Source organism: Suncus etruscus, chromosome 15, assembly GCF_024139225.1.
Source record: "Suncus etruscus isolate mSunEtr1 chromosome 15, mSunEtr1.pri.cur, whole genome shotgun sequence".
NCBI lineage: Eukaryota > Metazoa > Chordata > Mammalia > Eulipotyphla > Soricidae > Suncus > Suncus etruscus.
Genome location: NC_064862.1, coordinates 76,862,541 through 76,883,233, shown reverse-complemented (window position 1 = coordinate 76,883,233; position 20,693 = coordinate 76,862,541). Strand labels below are relative to the sequence as shown.

The 20,693-nt window shown below is 44.0% G+C and overlaps 1 protein-coding gene and 1 non-coding gene across 2 annotated transcripts in view; both read right to left on the bottom strand.

Moving 5' to 3' along the window:
- BAIAP2L1 (BAR/IMD domain containing adaptor protein 2 like 1) overlaps positions 1-20,693 on the bottom strand; it is an 88,245-nt gene that overhangs the window by 42,507 nt on the left and 25,045 nt on the right. The window contains exons 2-3 of the mRNA XM_049788636.1: positions 9,459-9,534; positions 2,599-2,685 (exon numbers count right to left, since the gene is read on the bottom strand). Of these exons, the coding sequence (XP_049644593.1) occupies positions 2,599-2,685; positions 9,459-9,534 (163 nt within the window). The remainder of the gene's footprint in view (positions 1-2,598; positions 2,686-9,458; positions 9,535-20,693) is intronic.
- On the bottom strand, positions 6,817-6,923 carry LOC126031564 (U6 spliceosomal RNA). The gene has a single exon (XR_007503396.1). It is a non-coding gene; the product is annotated as a U6 spliceosomal RNA (small nuclear RNA).

The following is a 20,693-nucleotide window of genomic DNA, read 5'->3' as shown; positions in this document are numbered from 1 at the left end:
AGGATAATACTCTGTCATGGAACTATAATAAGCAAAAGGATAATTTGAATCACAAATTAAAAAAAAACTGTAAGCTATTTTTATTCCATCTGAATAAAATACAGACTCACATGAAAGAAACTTCACCATTGCAACATATTTTCCTTATTGAAACTGAAATTTTAAGGCTGTATTTATAACAACAAGGTTGCCATGGAAAAAGGTTGATTCAACACTATGGACTCAGCTGAATAAAGCTAGGTGTGGAATAAAAGTCCTATTCAAACAGTGGCAAGAGTCATAAAACATTAAAAAGCACACTGGCTGACAGTGAGTCACAGCACCATATGTTTTAATGCAAGGGCCATACAGTTTCCCTGGATGCCTGACACAAGTGAGATGTTTCTTCTTAATTCAGTTCTATTTTTGGAACCCTGTAATCATCTCAATCATCCCCCAAAGGTCCCAAGTTTTACTGACTGCTTCTGTCTCCAAAACACAGTGTATATTTTATTAAATTGATCCTACTTAGGACAGAGTCAGTCTCATTCAGATCTGGTCAGAACACACAGAAGCTCTGGCACCAACAAAACACAAGCCAGGCTTTAAAAAATATTCTGCATCAGGGACCAGAGTGGGTAGGATGCTTGCCTTGCATGCAGCCAACCTAGATTTGATGCTTGACATTCCATAATGCCCCCTTCCCCAAGACTGCTAGGAGGATTTCTGAGTACAGAGTCAGGAATAAGCCTGAACACAACTAGGTGTGGCCCAAAGCCAGGAAAGAAATTATGTGTGGGAGTAGAGTAACAGTACAGCAGGTAAGGTGCTTGTCTTGCACGTGACCATCCCAGTTTGATCCCTGCAACCCCTATGCTCCCCTGAGCAACACCAAGAGAAATTCCTCAGTGCAGAGCCAGGAGGAACATTGATGGGTGTGTTCTTGCTCCCCACAACAACATATTTTCTGTGTGCTACTGACTCTGTTAAATAGAGCACGACTGAACTTAGCACACAACATTACTTCAGGTTCACAGTTAACCTTTTCCATACACGTTTCCAGACTCATTTATTTGTTTGTTTGTTTTTGGGGGTTACACCCAACAGTGCTCAGGGGTTACTCCTGGCTCTATGCTCAGAAATCGCTCCTGGCAGGCTCAGGGGACCATAAGGGATGCTGGGATTCGAACCACCGACCTTCTGCACGCAAGGCAATGCCCTACCTCCATGCTATCTCTCTGGCCCCAATTTCCAGATTCATTTTAAGCTCTTTGAGTACAAAAAGTGTCAGAGGTTGTTAATGAACACTAAGGCCCATTTCTCTCCAGCAACCAGTCCAGTCCTAGCAGTTACTACCTCTCCAATCTGTCACTCAGCTTTTATGGGTCAGGTAAGAGCTTTCCAAGCAATCTTGAAAACACTCCAGAAACTTTATATAGAAGTGGTGTGAATTATCTGAACCATAAAGATATACTCCTATGCCTTTCCTCTGGGGATAAAGCCAGGGCCTCAAAAACACCAGGCACACTCTGTCCCCTTACCACAGTTTAATGGGAGACTTTGTTTTCTTTTTGAAATTTATTTGAGCTGGGGGGAGTGCAGCATCTGGCAATGCCCAGGGTCTATTCTTGACTCATTCAGGGAATTGTATGTGGTGGATCAAACAGGGGACAGCCACAATGCAAGGCACCTTCCCCTCTACACTATCTCTCTAGTTCTTGAATATTTTTCTTTAAATACAAGCACACTTTGCCAATCTTTTCCTCTAGTTTTTTTTTTTTTTTTTTTTTTTTTTTGGTTTTTGGGCCACACCCTGTGACGCTCAGGGGTTACTTCTGGCTATGCGCTCAGAAGTTGCTCCTGGCTTCTTGGGGGACCATATGGGACGCCGGGGGATCGAACCGCGGTCCGTCCTAGGCTAGCGCAGGCAAGGCAGGCACCTTATCTCCAGCGCCACCGCCCGGCCCCTCCTCTAGTTTTTTTAAACCTTTCAAACTGTGATGAATGTTTTTTAAGTCAGAAAACTTACCCTTTGAAAAATAAAACATATTCCCAGTTGGTAGAGTACTGTTTTTGTGTGGGGCTATGAAAACCCCCCGACCTTGTTCCCCCCTTTGGAGAGGCTCAGTGAACCGACTCTCTAAATAGAAGCCCCACTCCCCTTGCAGCTGCCCTGCTGAAGGCGTGGCACACTCTGCACACAGGAGATCGATTCATACCGGCAAAACCGGAAAAATCACAAGTGAGCAACTGTGGAAGCAGCCGCCGCCAAGAGCACAACGTGAAAGGAGTCTGACTTTCTGTGAGGTGAGTCACAGGAAACATAGGCCGGAGTCTGGAGGCCCAGTATGCCGTGCCCTGTTCCTTCAATTCAGAATGTAGGTCAAAGCTCCCTGTGTTCAGCTCTGCTGGGACCTCAGGTGAAGGGTTCCCAGGAAAGGGCACTCCACTTCCAACTTGCCATATAAACTCACTCATCCCAGAAGTGAGTGTACCGGACTAGGTTCCATTCCATTCAGTGTTCAAGCCACCTTTTGTGCTCTTATCAAGGCTCACTCGGGGAATGGGCTTAACCCTGTAGCTCAGCGGGGATTTATAGAGAATGGCTGGTCAGCTCACCCAATTCTGTTGAGACGGGGGACCCGGTGGCCATCTCACCAATCTTGGCTACTCCATCGTAGTAGGCTTTTCCCGCCAGAATCATAGCTAGACAGAGATGGCACACAGAACACTTAAGTCAGGACTGGACACACAAGCTTCTCCCGATCACTTGTCATACACATCCCCCCCCCCTCCCTGAGTGAGGCAGGTGGGGTCTCAGAAGGCAGGCCTTGTGCTCGACAACTGGGCTGGAGCAGGGATGAACTGCATTTCCAGAGGTTCCTCTCACTCCATTGGAGGGCCTCAGGGGACTTTTCTCTCAGACTCAGTGGGAAGCTTCAATGGCAGGTTCTGGGAGTCCAGAGAAGCCCTTGCCTGCCCTTGACAGGACACACACTTCAGCTCAGGTCTCCTGAGCTATTACTTGAAGCCTGACAGGTCAGGTCTGTACCATCATTACTGAGATGTGTGTATTTTTTTGGGGGTGGAATGGGAGTCGGGGTTAGGGTGCTGGTGTTTCAGTGGCATGTTTACTTTTTCTCCTGGAACAGACAATTAGGATGGAAGATAAAATACCTAATCTATATAATAACAACTCAATTTACTAAATTTACCTATCAGACTATGCTAAGACAGAGTTAGGGATGATGTCCCCCTACTTCTTTTTTTGTTTGTTTGTTTTTGGTCACACCCAGTGCCACTCAGGGGTTACTCTTGGATATGCGCTCAGAAATCACTCCTGGCAGGCTTGGGGATGCCAGGATTCGAGCCACCATTGGTCCTGGGTCGGCTGCATGCAAGGCAAATGCCCTACCGTTGTACTATCTCTCCGGCCTCCCCCTACTTCATAAAGAGAAGCAGAAGTCTGGGAAGGGTCAGTGATAACTCTGACATTGACCATCACTCTGTAAACCACTTCACTCCATGTCACTTTGTGACATGCTTTGTGAGTGCTTTGTGAATTGGGGCAATCACAGGTGGGATGATTGCAGTGCATAATCAACTGGGGTTCAATCCTAGGTACCCCATATAGTCACCCATGCCCCACCAAGAATGATCCCTGAGCCAGAGTCAGAAGTAGTCCTGGGGCCAGAGAGATAGCATGGAGGAAAGGCGTTTGCCTTACATGCAGAAGGTCACTGGTTCGAATCTTGGCATCCCATATGGTCCCCCGAGCCTGCCAGGGTGAATTCTGAGCATAGGAGTAACCTACTCCTGATTTACTCCCAGGAGTAACCCCTGAGCACTGCCGGGTGTGACCCAAAACCAAAAACCAAACAAACAAAAAAAAAAAACCCCAAAAAAACAAAAAGTAAGTCCTAAGCACCACCAGGTATGGCCCCCCAAAATAAAAAATTTATCCTGCTAGCCAAGGAAGGACTGCAGAGTTCAATCCCCCGGCGTCCCATATGGTCTCCCCAAGCCAGGGGCAATTTCTGCACGTTTAGCCAGGAGTAACCCCTGAGCATCAAATGGGCGTGGCCCTCCCAAAAAAATTATCCTGGTACTTTTGAACTCTGGTCTCAGCTAGAACTAAGAAAGATGACTCCTGGACTGGAGCAGTGGCGCAGAGAGGTAAGGCATCTGCCTTGCTGGCGCTAGCCTAGGACAAACCACGGTTCAGTAACCCCTGAGTGTCACCAGGTGTGGCCAAAAAAACAAAAACAAAAAAAATGGAAAATGACTCCACCTAAAAACAAGGCTTATAGCCAGTAAATGTCAAGTTAGTACATATAATATTTTAGCATGAAGAATTTACATTGCAAGGTACTGATAAGCTAAAAAGAAAATTAATGGGATAATGGTACATGGGGTTGCACAATATTTAAACAAAAACTTTGTTTTACACTCACACATTAAGTTGAAGTTTTTCTAAAACTTATTTTGGATCACTGAAAACATTTTTTTCAGTATTAGAAATTAGACCCAGGGTATCACTCATTTATCTTCTACCACTGAGCTACATCCCTGAACCTCATTAACCTAATTTTATTTATATTTTATTTTTTTTTTTTTTTCTTTTTTTTTTTTTTTTTTTTTTTTGTTTTTGGGCCACACCTGTTTGACGCTCAGGGGTTACTCCTAGCAATGTGCTCAGAAATCACCCCTGGCTTGGGGGACCATATGGGATGCCGGGGGATCGAACCACGGTCCGTTCCTTGGCTAGCACTTGTAAGGCAGACACCTTACCTCTAGCGCCACCTTCCCGGCCCCTATATTTTATTTTTATAAATAAATTTTGTTTTTATTTATTTATTTATTTTTGGGCCACACCCAGCTGCGTTCAGGAGTTATTCCTGGCTCTGTGCTCAGAAAATTCTCCTGGCAGGCTATATGTGATGCCGGGAATCAAACCTGGGTCTATCCCAGGTCATCAGTGTGCAAGGCAAACACCCTACCTCTGTGCTAACCCGTTTGATGCTCAGGGGTTACTGCTGGCTAAGCACTCAGAAATCGCCACTGGCTTGGGGGGACCATATGGGATGCCAGGGGATCGAACCGTGGTCCTTCCTTGGCTAGCGCTTGCAAGGCAGACACCTTACCTCTAGCGCCACCTTGCCGGCCCCAATTTTATTAACTTTTATTAACTTTTTTTTTTTTTTTTTTTTTTACTTTTTGGGTCACACCCAGTGGCGCTCAGTGATTACTCCTGGCTCTGTGCTCAGAAATCACTCCTGGCAGGCTCAGGGGACTATATGGGTGTGCGAAAGGACAGAGTACAAAATGGACATTCTGCATACACAAAAACATAATTCAAGGATAGGGAGTACTATTAATGTATCTTGAACATATAGACTGGTAAGAAATTAGCAGTGACTGCTTTAGTGCAACTGAACAACTCTCAGCACCCACAAGTTTAAGCCTAGGGTAACTTTCTTTTTTTTTTTTTTTTGTGGTTTTTGGGTCACACCCGGCAGTGCTCAGGGGTTATTCCTGGCTCCAGGCTCAGAAATTGCTCCTGGCAGGCACGGGGAACCATATGGGACGCTGGGATTCGAACCGATGACCTACAGCATGAAAGGTAAACGCCTTATCTCCATGCTATCTCTCCGGCCCCAGTAACTTTCAAGCTCCTCCATGGGACCCACCTAGCTGGCTTGCCCAGGCATGTAGCCCAGGGGAAGCCCTGGAGATCTGGAGCAAGGCGGTAGAGGGGTTCTGGGGTCACCCAAGTCCCAACTCCCCTAGGCCTGGTTAAGAAGTCCTTTGACATGGTGGAGGCCTGCCGAACCCCATGCTGGCAGAGACGCCTGGCTCCCAGGGGACTATAGGGGATGCCAGGATTTGAACCATCATCCCTCTTGGGTCGGCTGCATGCAAGACAAATGCCATACCACTGTGCTATCTATCCAGCCCCTTATTAACTTATTTTTGAAACCACTCTTCTCAGTTCAGTAAAGTGACTTTCTTTACATGATGAAGGTGCATTAACTTAAAACATCATATGATTTACTCAGAATAAAATATTTTCATAACACAGCTCCCTTTGTGCAAACATAGATTCTTCTCTCCTATTATTTTATGAATGAAACATTTCTATTTAGTGGCTGACCAGTTACTTCATCAATCAAATCTCCACACTTTATCAGTTAACCTTAAATTAAAATGTGTTCTCATTAGGTTATTGTTAGGATCAAACCCTTCTGCGGTATTTACTGACACGGTAAAGTCAGGTTCAGCAGAATTCATAGTAGATTCTGCTGGTAATGACCTTCAAGGAGCCCAATGGCCAGAATCCCCAGCCTGGATAATCTCCTCCATGGCTTTGTCATGATTTCCTTTGGCCAATGAGGTTATCAAGAAGCATTCACTCGGGGCTGGAGAGATAGCATGGAGGTAAGGCATTTGCAGATGCCTGCAGAAGGTCGGTGGTTCGAATCTCGACATCCCATAGGGTTCCCCGAGCCTGCCAGGAGAGATTTTTGAGCATAGAGCCAGGAGTAACCCCTGAGTGCTGCCGGGTGTGACCCAAAAACAAAAAACAAAATAACAAAAAAAAGAAAAAAAGAAGTATCCACTCCCACAGGGAGCAGCAATCTTAGAACAGGCTGCTGAAGGAAATGAACCCAGTCTCCAGCCTAGCCCAGGCCCCAGCTAATCCAGGGATGAGTCCCAAGAGTCCAGAGAACCGAATTTAAAGCAGTTTGTTGTGTGGCAAAATCTAGTTGCTGTTGCATTCAAATATGTGATAAATCTGAACTATCTACCATCAGCTTTTCTTTCTTTTTTTTTTTTTTAAATATGGAATGCTTCACGAATTTGCGTGTCATCCTTGCGCAGGGGCCATGCTAATCTTCTCTGTATCGTTCCAATTTTAGTATATGTGCTGCCGAAGCGAGCACTACCATCAGCTTTTCAACAGGTGAATGTGAGAAGGTTCCAGCATGACATGGTCTTTCCTGCATGAAGCTTCTGAAAGTAAGCCCTGAGCACCACTAGCATAACTCAAAACAAACAAACAAAAGAACACTACAAATTTATTTAATTTTTCAACAGCAACAACATAAACCAGATGGCCTGCAGATTCTGGAAACTCCTTTTGAAGTATAGGAGAGTCCTAGAGCTGGTGAGAAGCCCAGAGTCAGCCCTGAGGGCAGCTCCCTGAGTCACCAGGTAAAAGTAAGTCATGCTAGAAAGAAATCCCAGTGCAGGTCAGAACCATTTCCTTTCAGGGCCAACTCCAGCTTTGTGACTAAGCAACTGTCAGAGAAGAGCCAGCCATGCAGGGCTGCCAAAACATGGCCCGGCTTCCTTGAAGAAGAGAACAGGGCACCAGTAGAATCGGAGCTCCAAGACTCCTACAGGGCCAGAGAGGAGAATCCCTGGCCTGCTGTGTTTCCTCACACTGCCTGGCAAACAACATTAAATTCCAGAAGAAAAGTAAATAATCAGTTCCCCAGTGACAATCAAGTCTGAAGGACAACCGGTAGCCCACACTCACCCTCCCATTCCTGGGGCACACTCCAACTGAGGTTGTGTGAAACCAAGGGTTATTTTCAAAACACCAATGAGGAGCAGCCAAAGGTGGGATATGATGAGAGAAGTAAGAGCTATGGGGAGACTCCCAACTTCATCAGAAGCTGCTTTTCAGTCCAAAATCACTAAAACGAAGACTGTCTGTTTCTGTTACTTGCTTAGTGAGTAGGACAGAGGAGAGACCAGAGGCTTAAGAAGTTGAGTGCATGATACTTGTTGTCTCGAGAACACTGCTTTGAGACATTAAAAAAAGGTGACTGTTAGCACCTCAAGTTTTTAGGAGTATCATGATTTTTTTTTGTTTGTTTCTGGGTCACACCTGGCAGCGCTCAGGGGTTACTCCTGGCTTTATGCTCAGAAATCACCCCCGGCAGGCTAGGGGGACCATATGGGATGCCAGGATTCGAACTGTCCTATTTCTGCATGAAAGGCAAACACCTTACCTCCATGCTATCTCTCCGGCCTGGGGCACCATGATTACCATTCTCCTAGGTAGGGAAATCCATGTGTGCATGCACATTAGCTTTTCAAATGAAATCCCTCAAACTACAAACAACCCTGGCTCACAGAAAGCAAAAGTTATGCTTGGTCCATTTTTGTTTTATTTTGGGGCCATAGTTGATAGTGCTCAGGGCTTATTTCTGACTCTGTATCCAGAGATCACTTTTACTGGTGCTCAGGAGAGGATATGGGATGATCCAGGGATCAAAGTCAGGTTGGCTGTATGTAAGGTAAGTGCCCTGCCTTTTCTATCTTTCTGTCCTGCTCTGTTCCATCTTTATGGCCCATTGGGTTCATTTTAAATAAGAAGTGCTCATTTTGAAATGAAAATATAAGTTCTGCCTTTAATTAAAATGTTTTCTCATGGGGAAAAAATTCACCCATATTTGAGGCCGAAGTGGTGGCGCAAGAGGTAGGGCCTTACATGCACTAACCTAGGACGGACTGCAGTTGAATCCCCCAGCATCCCATATGGTCCCCTCAGCCAGGAGCAATTTCTGAGCGCATAGCCAGGAGTAACCCCTGAGTGTCACCAGGTGTGGCCGAAAAAAAACAAACAAACAACCCTCCCCCACAACCAAACATATCTGTGTCACTTATAAATTGAGCCACGTCTAAAGCATGATTTGATAATTAAAACATCACTATTATTCAACCTACTCATTTCAAATATACTAATGCCCTATCATTACAAAGTTCTGAAAGGCAATTATAAATAATTTCAACCAATTGGGTATTTTTTTTGGGGAGAGGTCACATGTAACACCCTGCGGTACTCAGGGATTACTCCTAAATCTGCACTCAGAAATCGCTCCTGGCAGGCTCGGAGGACCATATGGGAATATGGGATGCTGAGAATCAAACCCGGGTCTGTCCTACGTCAGCCACATGCAAAGCAAACCGCTGTGCTATCACTCTGGCCCAATTGGGTTTTTTGTTTTTGGGTCATACCCGCTCATCCAGGCTCTGCGCTCAGAAATCGCTCCTGGCTGGCTCAGGGGACCATATGGGATGCCAGGATTCGAACTGCCATCTATCCTGGGTCAGTTGTGTGCAAGGCAAATGCCTTACTACTGTGCTATCATTCCAGTCCCCCAATTGGGTATTTTTAAAATTCATTACCAAGAATTAAAAAATTATTCTAGGGGCCGGAGAGATAGGCCGGAGGTAAGGCGTTTGCCTCTCATGCAGGAGGTCATCGGTTCGAATCCCGGCGTCCCATATATGGTCCTCCCGTGCCTGCCAGGAGCAATTTCTGAGCCTGGAGCCAGGAATAACCCCTGAGCACTGCCGGGTGTGACCCAAAAACCACAAAAAAAAAAAAAATTATTCTAAAATTATTTACTAAATGACTTCTAGGAGATTCTATGTATTAAAATTTGAAAGAGAAAAACACTTACCATTAACAGCTTTTTCATAATTTTTTCCTAAGTTTATCAAATTTCGAAGACCAGGGTTGAATTGTTCCATGACATTCTATAAAACAAAACAAATTAAAAATATTAGGGAGCAGTCCAAGTAATCTTTAGATTTTTTTCAGTACATAGTCTAGAATCCGTATGTGAACTTGAGAGGACAAAGAAAGACCTGGAGTTGATTTAAAAGCAAAGAGGGCTGGAGAGATAGTACATCAGGTAGGTAGAGTGCTTGCCTTGCATGTAGCCCAACTGGGTTTGATCCCCATATATGATTCCAATATAGTTCCTGAGTGTTTCCAGGAGTGGTCCCTGAGTGCAGAGCCAAGAGTAATCCCTGAGCACTGCCTGTGTGTCTAAGCACCCCTACCAAAAAAAAAAAAAGGCAGAGACAGAGGAATAGCTCAGCGGGCTGGAGAGCACATGTTCATAAACAGGAGGCTCTTTAGCACTGCAGGGGCTCTTAAGCATAGAGCTGGGAGTAGCCAGTTTTTTGGGTGTAGACAGAAAAACCCAAATAAAAACAAAACAAAACAAAACATATGTAACCCCAGAGTTCTCCAGCCACCCCAAGGCTTCCTGTAAGTGGAACAAGCAGCAGACATGTCTGTCTGTCTCTACAAAGTGCACCCCACAGGGAATGTGGGCCTGGAGGCTGATTTTCCCTTTTAAGTAGGTTCAAGTACACTGAGGGTTGTCATCTGAATGTTAAGAACTATAATAAGTTATATGGGCATTGTCAATAGTCAACATTATCAACAGAACAGAACTTTCCAAGGGACTTAGGTTTTAGATTTTAGTTGGGAATGTGTGGGGGTGGCAAGTGTGCATTATTGATGGCCACAAGCCGACTCAAACTTTCTTTCAAGGAAGTCACTGGTATTTTTGCGCTAGTCATATTTATGAAGAATTTTCTATGGAGCAAACACTGAATGGATGAGAAGACAATTTCCTCTTGTGGGGTTCAGGAGTCCTGCTGATGCCATGGCTTTCATTTTTAGGTGTCATTCCTATACCACCAGGAAGCCCTGGACATAGAATCAAATACTTTGACATAAAGACAGTAACTGAGAAGGCTGGTCAATGCCTAAAATATCCTCAACTAGAACTAAATGAGCAGATCATTACCACCAGGCTCTGACTTTCTCAGAACACAAGAAGACTGAATATATTCCATCTACAAAAAACAATGAAGTTTCCAATATTATTCATTTCAGATAGCCATTCATTTTTTCACACCCCACTCAAAAGTGTTCCTGTGTGTAGATTACCAGGCAACAGAGAGGATGAAGAGCTGCCTTCCCTTGGAGGGCACACATTGACACAGGCACTTCAGGGCAATGGTTCTTCATGATGCATTAAGAGAGAAAACAGGACTCGTATTTTTTAGAGATAACTAGTAATGTGGTATGACATATATTATTATTATTATTTTTTGGTTTTTGGGTCATACCTGGCAGCGCTCAGGGGTTATTCCTGGCTCTACGCTCAGAAATTGAGCCTGCCAGGAGAGACTTCTGACAATAGAGCCAAGAGTAACCCCTGAGCGCTGCTGGGTGTGACCCAAAAAACAAAAACAAAAAAAGAGAAAAGAAATCGCTCCTGGCATATGGGATGCTAGGATTCGAACCACCATCCTTCTGCATGCAGGCAAATGCCCTACCTCCATGTTATCTCTCCGGTCCCCTATAATTTATATTTTTATGTCAGGTATAACATACTGTATCAATTAACTTTAAAAAATCAAAAGCAGAAGCCGGAGTGGTGGCGCAAGCAGTGTCTGCCTTGCCCGTGTTAGCCTAGGACAGACCTCGGTTTGATCCCCTGGGGTCCCATATGGTCCCCCAAGCCAGGAGCGATTTCTGAGTGCATAGCCAGGAGTAACCCCTGAGTGTCACCAGGTATGGCTCACTTAAAAAAAGAAAAAGCGGGGCTGGGAAGGTGGCGCTAGAGGTAAGGTGTCTGCCTTGTAAGCGCTAGAATAGGACGGAACACGGTTCGATCCCCCGGTGTCCCATATGGTTCCCCCAAGCCAGGGGCAATTTCTGAGCGCATAGCTAGGAGTAACCCCTGACCGTCAAATGGGTGTGGCCCAAAAACCAAAAAAAAAAAAAAAAAAAAAAAAGCATCTCAAAACAGTTAAAAGCAAGCAACATTTATAGGGACCAAAGAGATAGCATGGAGGTAAGGCATTTGCCTTGCATGCAGAAGGTAGGTGGTTCGAATCCCAGCATCCCATATGGTCCCCTGAGCCTTCCAGGAGTGATTTCTGAGCGCATAGTTAGGAGTAAGCCCTGAGTGCTGCCGGGTGTGACCCAAAAACCAAATATATATAGGGACTGGACAGATTATACAGGGCTTACTTAACACACTTGTCTTTTCTTTTCTTTTTTTTTTAGTTTTTGGGTCACACCCGGCGGTGCTCAGGGGTTACTCCTGGCTGTCTGCTCAGAAATAGCTCCTGGCAGGCATGGGGAACCACATGGGACACTGGGATTTGAACCAACCACCTTTGGTCCTGGATTGGCTGCTTGCAAGGCAAACGCTGCTGTGCTATCTCTCTGGGCCCACTTACTTGTCTTTTCAACCTACCAAGCCTAGTTTAAATTCTTGGTAGAGGGGCCTGAGCTCCATTAGGTGTGGCTCCCCCCCCCCCCACCACTCCCAAACAAACCCAAGCCCAAGTATCAAGATGATCAAGATTTCTGTAGGTCACTAACTTATTTTTATCAAACAGTAATATAAACTTATCATTAAAAACAACCCTCCCCTGTCTCCACCCTTGGCCTTAATCCTAAAAGTACTTTCTTTTTTTTTTTTTTTTTTTGTTTTTTGTTTGTTTTTGGGCCACACCCGGGGGTGCTCAGGGGTTACTCCAGGCTGTCTGCTCAGAAATAGCTCCTGGCAGGCACGGGAGACCATATGGGACACCGGGATTCGAACCAACCACCTTAGGTCCTGGATCAGCTGCTTGCAAGGCAAACGCCGCTGTGCTATCTCTCCGGGCCCCTAAAAGTACTTTCAACTAAACTGTTAGTCTTATAGCTAGTACCATACTATTGACTAATAATCTTGATTTCTCAATTGTAGAAACAAACCACTGGATCTTTACTACAGTAGCTAAAGACTTTGATTAGTGTTCTCAGCTCAAACAAGTAACTTAACCAAATACAAATGTTCTCTCTGAATAGTGGGGGAGGAAGGCTGCAAATCAATCATCAGTGTTTCTTCTGTCTTCAGAATTATTGGCCACAACAGTGCAGGCACCCATGCTTCCTTTCTGGGTGCAGTCTTTGAGTTTATCATGAAATAAAATCCTCTTATTTCCCCATATTCCACTTAATTTTTTTTAAGTATCTTAAAATTTTCCACAGGCAGAACCCCATCAATACTGCTTTTCAAATGTATCAAGCTGCCAGCTAATCTTCCAAATTCCATTTCTACCCACCCCTTCCTCCAAGGACTCTCTGTCCTCCAGCTCAGTGTCGCCTGTCTGTCCTTGCCATGTGGCTGCCCTTGCATGTCCCTTTCTAGTTCCCAGTTTTAGGGCTCTTTCTAGGTGGCCTCTGCATCTTCCTCTTACTTCATTTCTTTTTGCTGGAGATGAGTCTCCAAGAAAGATCTAATGATCCAAGTAGTAAGTTTTGAATCCTCACATGACTGAAATCATCCTTAACTTGACTTTGGGCTGATACTTTGATAAATACTCTAGATCTAGAGTGATTTTCCAGGAGACTTTTTAATGTACAAGATTCACATTCAGGGGCCAGAGAGATAGCATGAAGGTTTGCCTTGCTTGCAGAAGGATGGTGGTTCAAATCCTGGCATCCCATATGGTCCCCCGAGCCTGCCAGGAGCGATTTCTGAGCATAGCGCCAGGAGTAACCCCTAAATGCAGCCGGGTGTGACCCAAAAAACAAAAACAAACAAACAAAATAGATTTACATTTAGTGGGTGCTAGGGGGCCAGACTTTTTAAGCTGTTGCTCCAATAATTAGTTCTGCTAGTTAGAAGTCAGTTGGTCCTTAATTCTTCATTTTTACTCCTTGTTTATTTCTGAAAGACTTTCCTTTATTTGTGTTCTGAAACTACATGTTGATCTATCACAGTAATTTTTTTCTATTTGTTTTATTGGGCTCCCAATAGACCCTTATCCATACAGAAAATTATGTCCTTGGACCAGGAAAATAGCTTGAGCCATCTAGCACTAAGCTGGGAATAGCCAAAAAACCAGAAAGAAAAAAGATGCTTATCAATCCTTCAGGTCTGCATAGTGCTCCTGTTTTCTCCAACTCTGATGAAGCCTTTAAATATTCTTTTTTTTTTCCCCCTTGGCTTTTGGGTCACACCGGCAGTGCTCAGGGGTTACTCCTGGCTCTATGCTCAGAAATCGCTCCTGGCAGGCTCCAGGGACCACATGGGATGCCGGGATTCAAACCACCAACCTTCTGCATGCAAGGCAAATGCCATACCTCCATGCTATCTCTCCGGCCCCTAAATATTCTTTTTTTTATTTATTTATTTATTTTTTTTTATTTTGGGCCACACCTGGCATTGCTCAGGGCTTACTCCTGGCTGTCTGCTCAGAAATAGCTCCTGGCAGGCACGAGGGACCATATGGGACACCGGGATTCGAACCAACCACCTTTGGTCCTGGATCGGCTGCTTACAAGGCAAACGCTGCTGTGCTATCTCTCCGGGCCCCCCTAAATATTCTTTTTTTTTTGTTTTGTTTTTGTTTTTGTTTTTGTTTTTGGGCCACACCCGGTAACGCTCAGGGGTTACTCCTGGCTATGCGCTCAGAAGTTGCTCCTGGCTTGGGGGACCATATGGGACACCAGGGGATCGAACCGCGGTCCGTCCAAGGCTAGCGCAGGGAAGGCAGGCACCTTACCTTTAGCGCCACCGCCCAGCCCCAAATATTCTTAATTATACAACTGTCTTATCATTTTTCCTCCTTTTTGTCATTTTGTTCATTAGTCCTGACAGATATCCTTAACCTGACATTTATTTTATTTTATATCATTTTTTGGTTTTTGGGTCATACCCGGCAGCGCTCAGGGGTTACTCCTGGCTCTACGCTCAGAAATCACTCCTGGCAGGCTCAGGGGACCATATGGGATGCAGGGATTCGAACTACCATCATTCTGCATGCAAGGCAAATGCCATACCTCCATGCTATCTCTCTGGCCCCAACCTGACATTTCTTATCTATTGTGTTTTAAACATTCTGTTTGGTGTCCTATTTTGATGGGAAGGGTTTGGGTTGGGTAAAGGGTTACTCTTGGCTCTGTGCTCAGCAATTTCTCCTGGCTGGCTCTGGGGACAATATAGGATATCAGGGATTGAATTCAAACTGGCCACATGCAAGGCAGATGCCCAACTCACTGTCCTATTTTTAATTCTGCATTTTTGTGGGGTGCAAACTTGGCTATGTTCAGGGCTTACTACTGGGTCTGTGCTCAGAAATCACTTCTGGTGAGGCTCAGGTGACCATAGGGGATGCTGATGATTGAATCTGGGTTGTCCCTATACAAGGCAAGAACCCTATCTGCTTGTACTATCACTCTGGCCCCTAAATTTGCATTCTTTTCAGTGTTTTACTTATGTCTTTTTAAAAGAAACCTATTATGCTCTGCATGCAGTGTCTTACTTGAATTGCAGTTTTATAGTGTGCTTTCTTCCAACTCCTGTATTATTGTTGGATTGTTTGGAATTTCCTCAGAAATCAAGGATTCTATCGGTTCACTGTGAGTAAAGTTCTCAACTACTGGCTTGAAGCATGTGGGTGTGGTACAAACACAGAGTGATTGTGCACTGGATAGCCAGTCAGCTGCAGTTAAGCTACCTACCCAACAGTAACCAGGGGCCATGGTTTTTTCTAGAGAAGTTTCTGGCTGGGAATAGTGGTGGTTTGGGTACAAAAGGAATCTGGCAGAGTAGCAGTGCTCAAGGTTTACTTCTGACAGACTGGGAATCAAAGCCAGGATGGCTGCAAGGAAGTGCCTTACCTATTTCTTTTTGGTGTTTGTGCTCAGGGGTTACTCCTGGCTGTCTGCTCAGAAATAGCTCCTAGCAGGCTCGGGACGGACTCATATGGAATGCCGGGATTCGAACCAACCACCTTAGGCCCTGGATTGGCTGCTTGCAAGGCAAACACCGCTGTGCTATCTCTCCGGCCCCGCCTTACCAATTTCTACTATCTTCCCAGTTAGCAGGTTCTTTAGGTTCTCAAGTTTATTTTCATTCTGAAATGACTTAAGATTCACAAAAAATTGTAAAAGTTGTGCAGAGTTCCCAATCATACTTCTCCCAAAGAGAACATATAGCCACAGTACATTTTCAGAACCTGGAGAATGATATTGACCAAACTAGAAGCCTTATTTCAAATGTACTCGTTTTGAATCACTCATTTGGCATGTCTATGAATGTTTATACATGTATAGATCATCACCATAACTACAGTACAGAACTGTTATATTAACACAAAGATATCCTTCATGCTTTCCCTTTACGACCATATTTCCCACCAATCCTATATCCTGACAGTTATAGTTCTCAGTCATTGTAATTCTATCACTGTGAGAGTTATATAAAAGGAATCATACTGTATGTAAACTTTGATATTGCCATAATGTCCTTAAGAATCAGCCAAGTTGTTAAGTGTTTTTGGATATATCAATAGCTTATTTTTAAAATCTGATTACTCCTTGTATTCTCTGGTATGAATGGAGCATCATTTATCAATTAATTTACTCAGCAAAAAACATTTGAATTCTTTCCATTTTGGGGCAATTACAAGTAAAACTGATCGATCAAACATGTAGAGGTTTTTGTGTGAATATAATAGTTTATATCTCCAGGATTAACACCTGAGAGTTGAGCTGATGTGTCATATGGCAAATGAATGTTTAACTTTACAACAAAGTACCAAACTATTTTCTAGAGTAGTTGGATTATTTTACATTCCCATATGCTAGAAATGAGATTTAAATACTTTTTTTTTTTGGGTCGCACCAGGCCGCGCTCAGGGGTTACTCCTGGCTCTATGCTCAGAAATCGCTCCTGGCAGGCTTAGGGGGTCATATGGGATGCTGGGATTCGAACCACTGACCTTCTGTACTCACGGCAAATGCCTTCCCTCCATGCTATCTCTCCAGCCCCAAGATTGAAATACTTTTAAAAAATAGTAACATCATTAAAAATGATTGCTTTCTAATAAAATATCAAACTATTAAAATCTTGTAATAATCTTAAGAGAATCTAGATTGTAAATAATTAACTATGTATCCATAGTACACAGTTATACAGAAAGGAGCTTAGATTTGGGGCTGGATCGATAGCTCAGCAGTGGGGCATTTGCCTTGCAAGCGGCCAATCCAAGACGGACCTTGATTTGATCCCCGGAGTCCCATAGCCATGAGTGATTTCTTAGAGCATAGCCAGGAGAAACCCCTGAGTGTCACCGGGTATGACCCAAAAACCAAAAAAAAAAAAAAAGGAGTTTAGATTTATGGTCTTAAGCTCCTGAACAATATAGTACAGAGGATTGCCTTGCACACAAACAATCTAGTTTTAATCTCTGGCACATTTAAAACCTGACAGGAATGAGTGATCCCTGAGAACAGAGCCAGGAGTAAGTCCTGAGCATTGCCAGGCATGTTCTCCCCCGAACGCAAAACAAATTTCCTCCCTCCTTGCCTCCTTGCCTCCCTCCCTCCTCTCTCCCTTCTTCCCTTTTTGGTTTTAGGCCACACCTGGTGGCACTCAGAAATCACTTCTGGCAGGTTCAGGGGACCATATTAAATATTGGTTGGCAAGGTGCAAGGCAAATGCCCTACCCACTGTACTATTGCTCCAGTCTCAACAAATTTATTTTCAGTTTACCCAAACAAGAGGGTGAAGAGTCATGTTCTCTAGGAGACTGGTTGAAGTTTTTTTTTTTTTTTTTTTTTTTTGTGGTTTTTGGGTCACACCCGGCAGTGCTCAGGGGTTATTACTGGCTCCAGGCTCAGAAATTGCCCCTGGCAGGCACGGGGGACCATATGGGACTCCGGGAATCGAACCGATGACCTCCTGCATGAAAGGCTAACGCCTTACCTCCATGCTATCTCTATGGCCCCTGGTTGAAGTTTGATTCCCACAGAGCTCCCAGACAGGAAAGGCAGGTCCCATTCCCCTGTTCAATTAAGATAGGAGGAACAGTTCTAATTGTAGAGATATGCAGGAAATAATTCACACAGTGAAGAAGTACAAGAATGGCTTCAGGAAATCCAGTGCTCAAGGAAGGAATTCAAACCACCCAAGCTTTCTGCTCCCAAGATGCAGTGCAGCTCAGTGGAAGAAAACCAAAGAATGAACCCCTGCCTTCCTCAGACCCCTGCTTTTATTGACAAGAATCAGGTCCCACCCTAGAAATAATCCAATATACTATCACCAGATCACACCGTAGGGTGGAGTACAATTATTGATTAGGGTAGGATCAGTAACCCAACAGAGAAAATGTAATTTTATTTGATATAATTTATAAAATATTTCTATAGAATGATCAAAAAACAATAAGTTAGGGGCTGGAGTGGTGGTGCAAGTGATAGGCATTTGCCTTGCATGCACTAACCTAAGATAGACCACATTTCGATCCCCCGGAAACTCACATGGTCCCCAAGCCAGGAGTGATTTCCGAGCCAATAACCAGGAGTAACCCCTGAGCGCCACAGGGTGTAGCATAAAAAAACAAAAAACAATAGATTAACAAGAATTTCTAAAGAGAATATCAAACATAAATCAATATCCAAATATGTTTTGGAGACAAAAGTTTAAGACAAGACTATACCAGTCTCGGAGAAAACTGAGTTTGTAAGCTTGAAAGTTAAATGCACAAATTAATTCTTTGCTATTTAGATTCAACCACAAAAATCCTCAAATTCCCCCCCCCCCCCAAATCTGGCCTCTTTTAACAGTGGAAAATTCATTTCTAGACTGGCTTTTGGCCATTAATCTAGCTATTTTAGTTGAAGTACATGTATTTTTAAATCCAGGAACAGAAAAGTGGGAGTCTTTGTATTTCTCAATCTGTAAAAGTTTTATAATAGCAATAAAGGTCCTTGTGAATCGGATGGGTTCAACAGTTGGGGGGAGGGTGGCAACTGGGTCAAAGTTCATGTTATATCAAGGCTTTATTAAGACCAGAATTGCCAAAGGAACCTAAAATTCAATTACTAGTAGTAATGAAAATTGCATTTAAATTTAAGTTGAGCATCAAAAGTAAAAAGATGCTAAGTATTAAAGAAAAATATGAAATGCTAAAAGATTAACAGACCAACCAAGAAGAACCATTCTTTTATAGTCAAGTACAGAAGCTTGTCAGGTATTCCTTAAATTGCCTGGCAACAAGTATAATTATTCAATTCAACCAGAATGACTTTTATTCCCATTTAAAAAAAATATGGGGACTAGAACAACAGTACAGTGGGTATTCTCCTTGCATGTAGTCAACCAGTGTTTGATCCCCAGCATCCCATGTGTTCCCTCAGTATGCCTGGAGTGATTCTAAGCACAGAGCCAGGAGTAATGCCTGAGCACTACTAGGTGTGACCCCAAAAATCAAAAGAGAGAGAGGAAGAGAATGGGGAGGACTATGAATGTAGTTAAGGGTACACAATAAGTCCTAAAATAATGTGACTGGCAATGCACAGATGACCTGTGCAGTCTGCAACAAAGAGGAATTAGTCCTACTGCAAAAAGTCAGCAGCGGGGCCGGAGATATAGCATGGAGGTAAGGCATTTGCCTTTCATGCAGAAGGTCATTAGTTTGAATCCTGGCATCCCATATGGTCCCCTGAACCTGCCAGGAGCAATTTCTGAGCATGGAGCCAGGAGCAACCCCTGAATACTGCCCAGTGTGACCCCCCCCAAAAAAAAATCTCAGTAAGGGACTGGAGCAGTGGCGCAAGTGAAAAGGCGTCTACCTTGCCCGTGCTAGCCTAGGATGGACCAGGGTGCAATCCCCCAGTGTCTCATATGGTCCCCAATCCAGGAGCAATTTCTGAGCCCATTGCCAGAATAACGCGAGTAATCCCTGAGCATCACCAGGTGTGGCCCCAAAACCAAAAAAAAAAAAAAAATCTTAGTAAATAGATATGCTAAATAGATTTAATGTTTTATTTCATATAGCCTCATACAAATTAATCTAGCCATATCACAAATACTTAAGCTAGTTAGAGGTCATCTGTGGAAACCCGCTCACATCTTTCTTCCTTGTTGGAATCTGGGGTTCCTGGACTAGCAGCAATGCTTTATTACTTCCCTACCTTTAGGGAAAGTATTCATGAGTGGATGTGGCACTTTTACTTTGGTCTGTTGCTGAGGGTTCAGATGGTCACAAGTTGCTTTTTTTTGGGGGGGGGGGGTGTCTGTGCTCAGAAATTGCTCCTGGCTGGCTCAAGGATGCAGGGATTCAAACCACCTTCGTTCTTCATGAAAGGCAAACGCCTTGCTTCCATGCTATCTCTCCGGCCCCACGAGTCGCATTTTTCAAGCGCATTTTGAATGGGGATCACAAACCAAATAGAGAAAAATCAGACTACTGATATGATTTTATCAGTGATATTTGAAGTGGAAATACTCAGATTCAGAAGTGAAAGATAAATGGCTGCTGCCCTCTTTCAGATTACATTATCTTTCTATGCTACCTATAGTTTCTTTTTTGTGTTTTTTTTTGGGCCACACTTGGTGATGCTCAGGGGTTATTCCTGGCTATGCTCTCAGAAATCGCTCCTGGCTTGAGGGACCTTATGGGACGCTGGAGGATCAAACTGCAGTCAGTTCTAGGCTAGCATGGGCAAGGCAGGTGCCTTACCACTTGCGTCACCGCTCCGGCCTGTTTCTAACATTTAGTTTGAATTCTATAATAAGCCATCCCAAAGGCATCGAGAGTAGGGGGAAGAGAAACTTTAGCCTTAGTCCTTGAGCAAATCCTGTCCATTCAAGAACACATCTCTCTTCCTAGGAGAGTGAGAAAGACCATTCTTCCTCCTGAATGGCATGAGGACTCTGAGCTAGTCACTACTGTGTATTGTTCTCTTCCAAACACTGATACTGTGCTGCTCATTGAGCCAATTGTGGTGATAAATACTACAAGATAAAGTCCTAAATATTAGGCAACCCCTCAAAGGTACGATCAGTCCCACTGGTACTGACATCTCTCTTTTTCCTTACTTC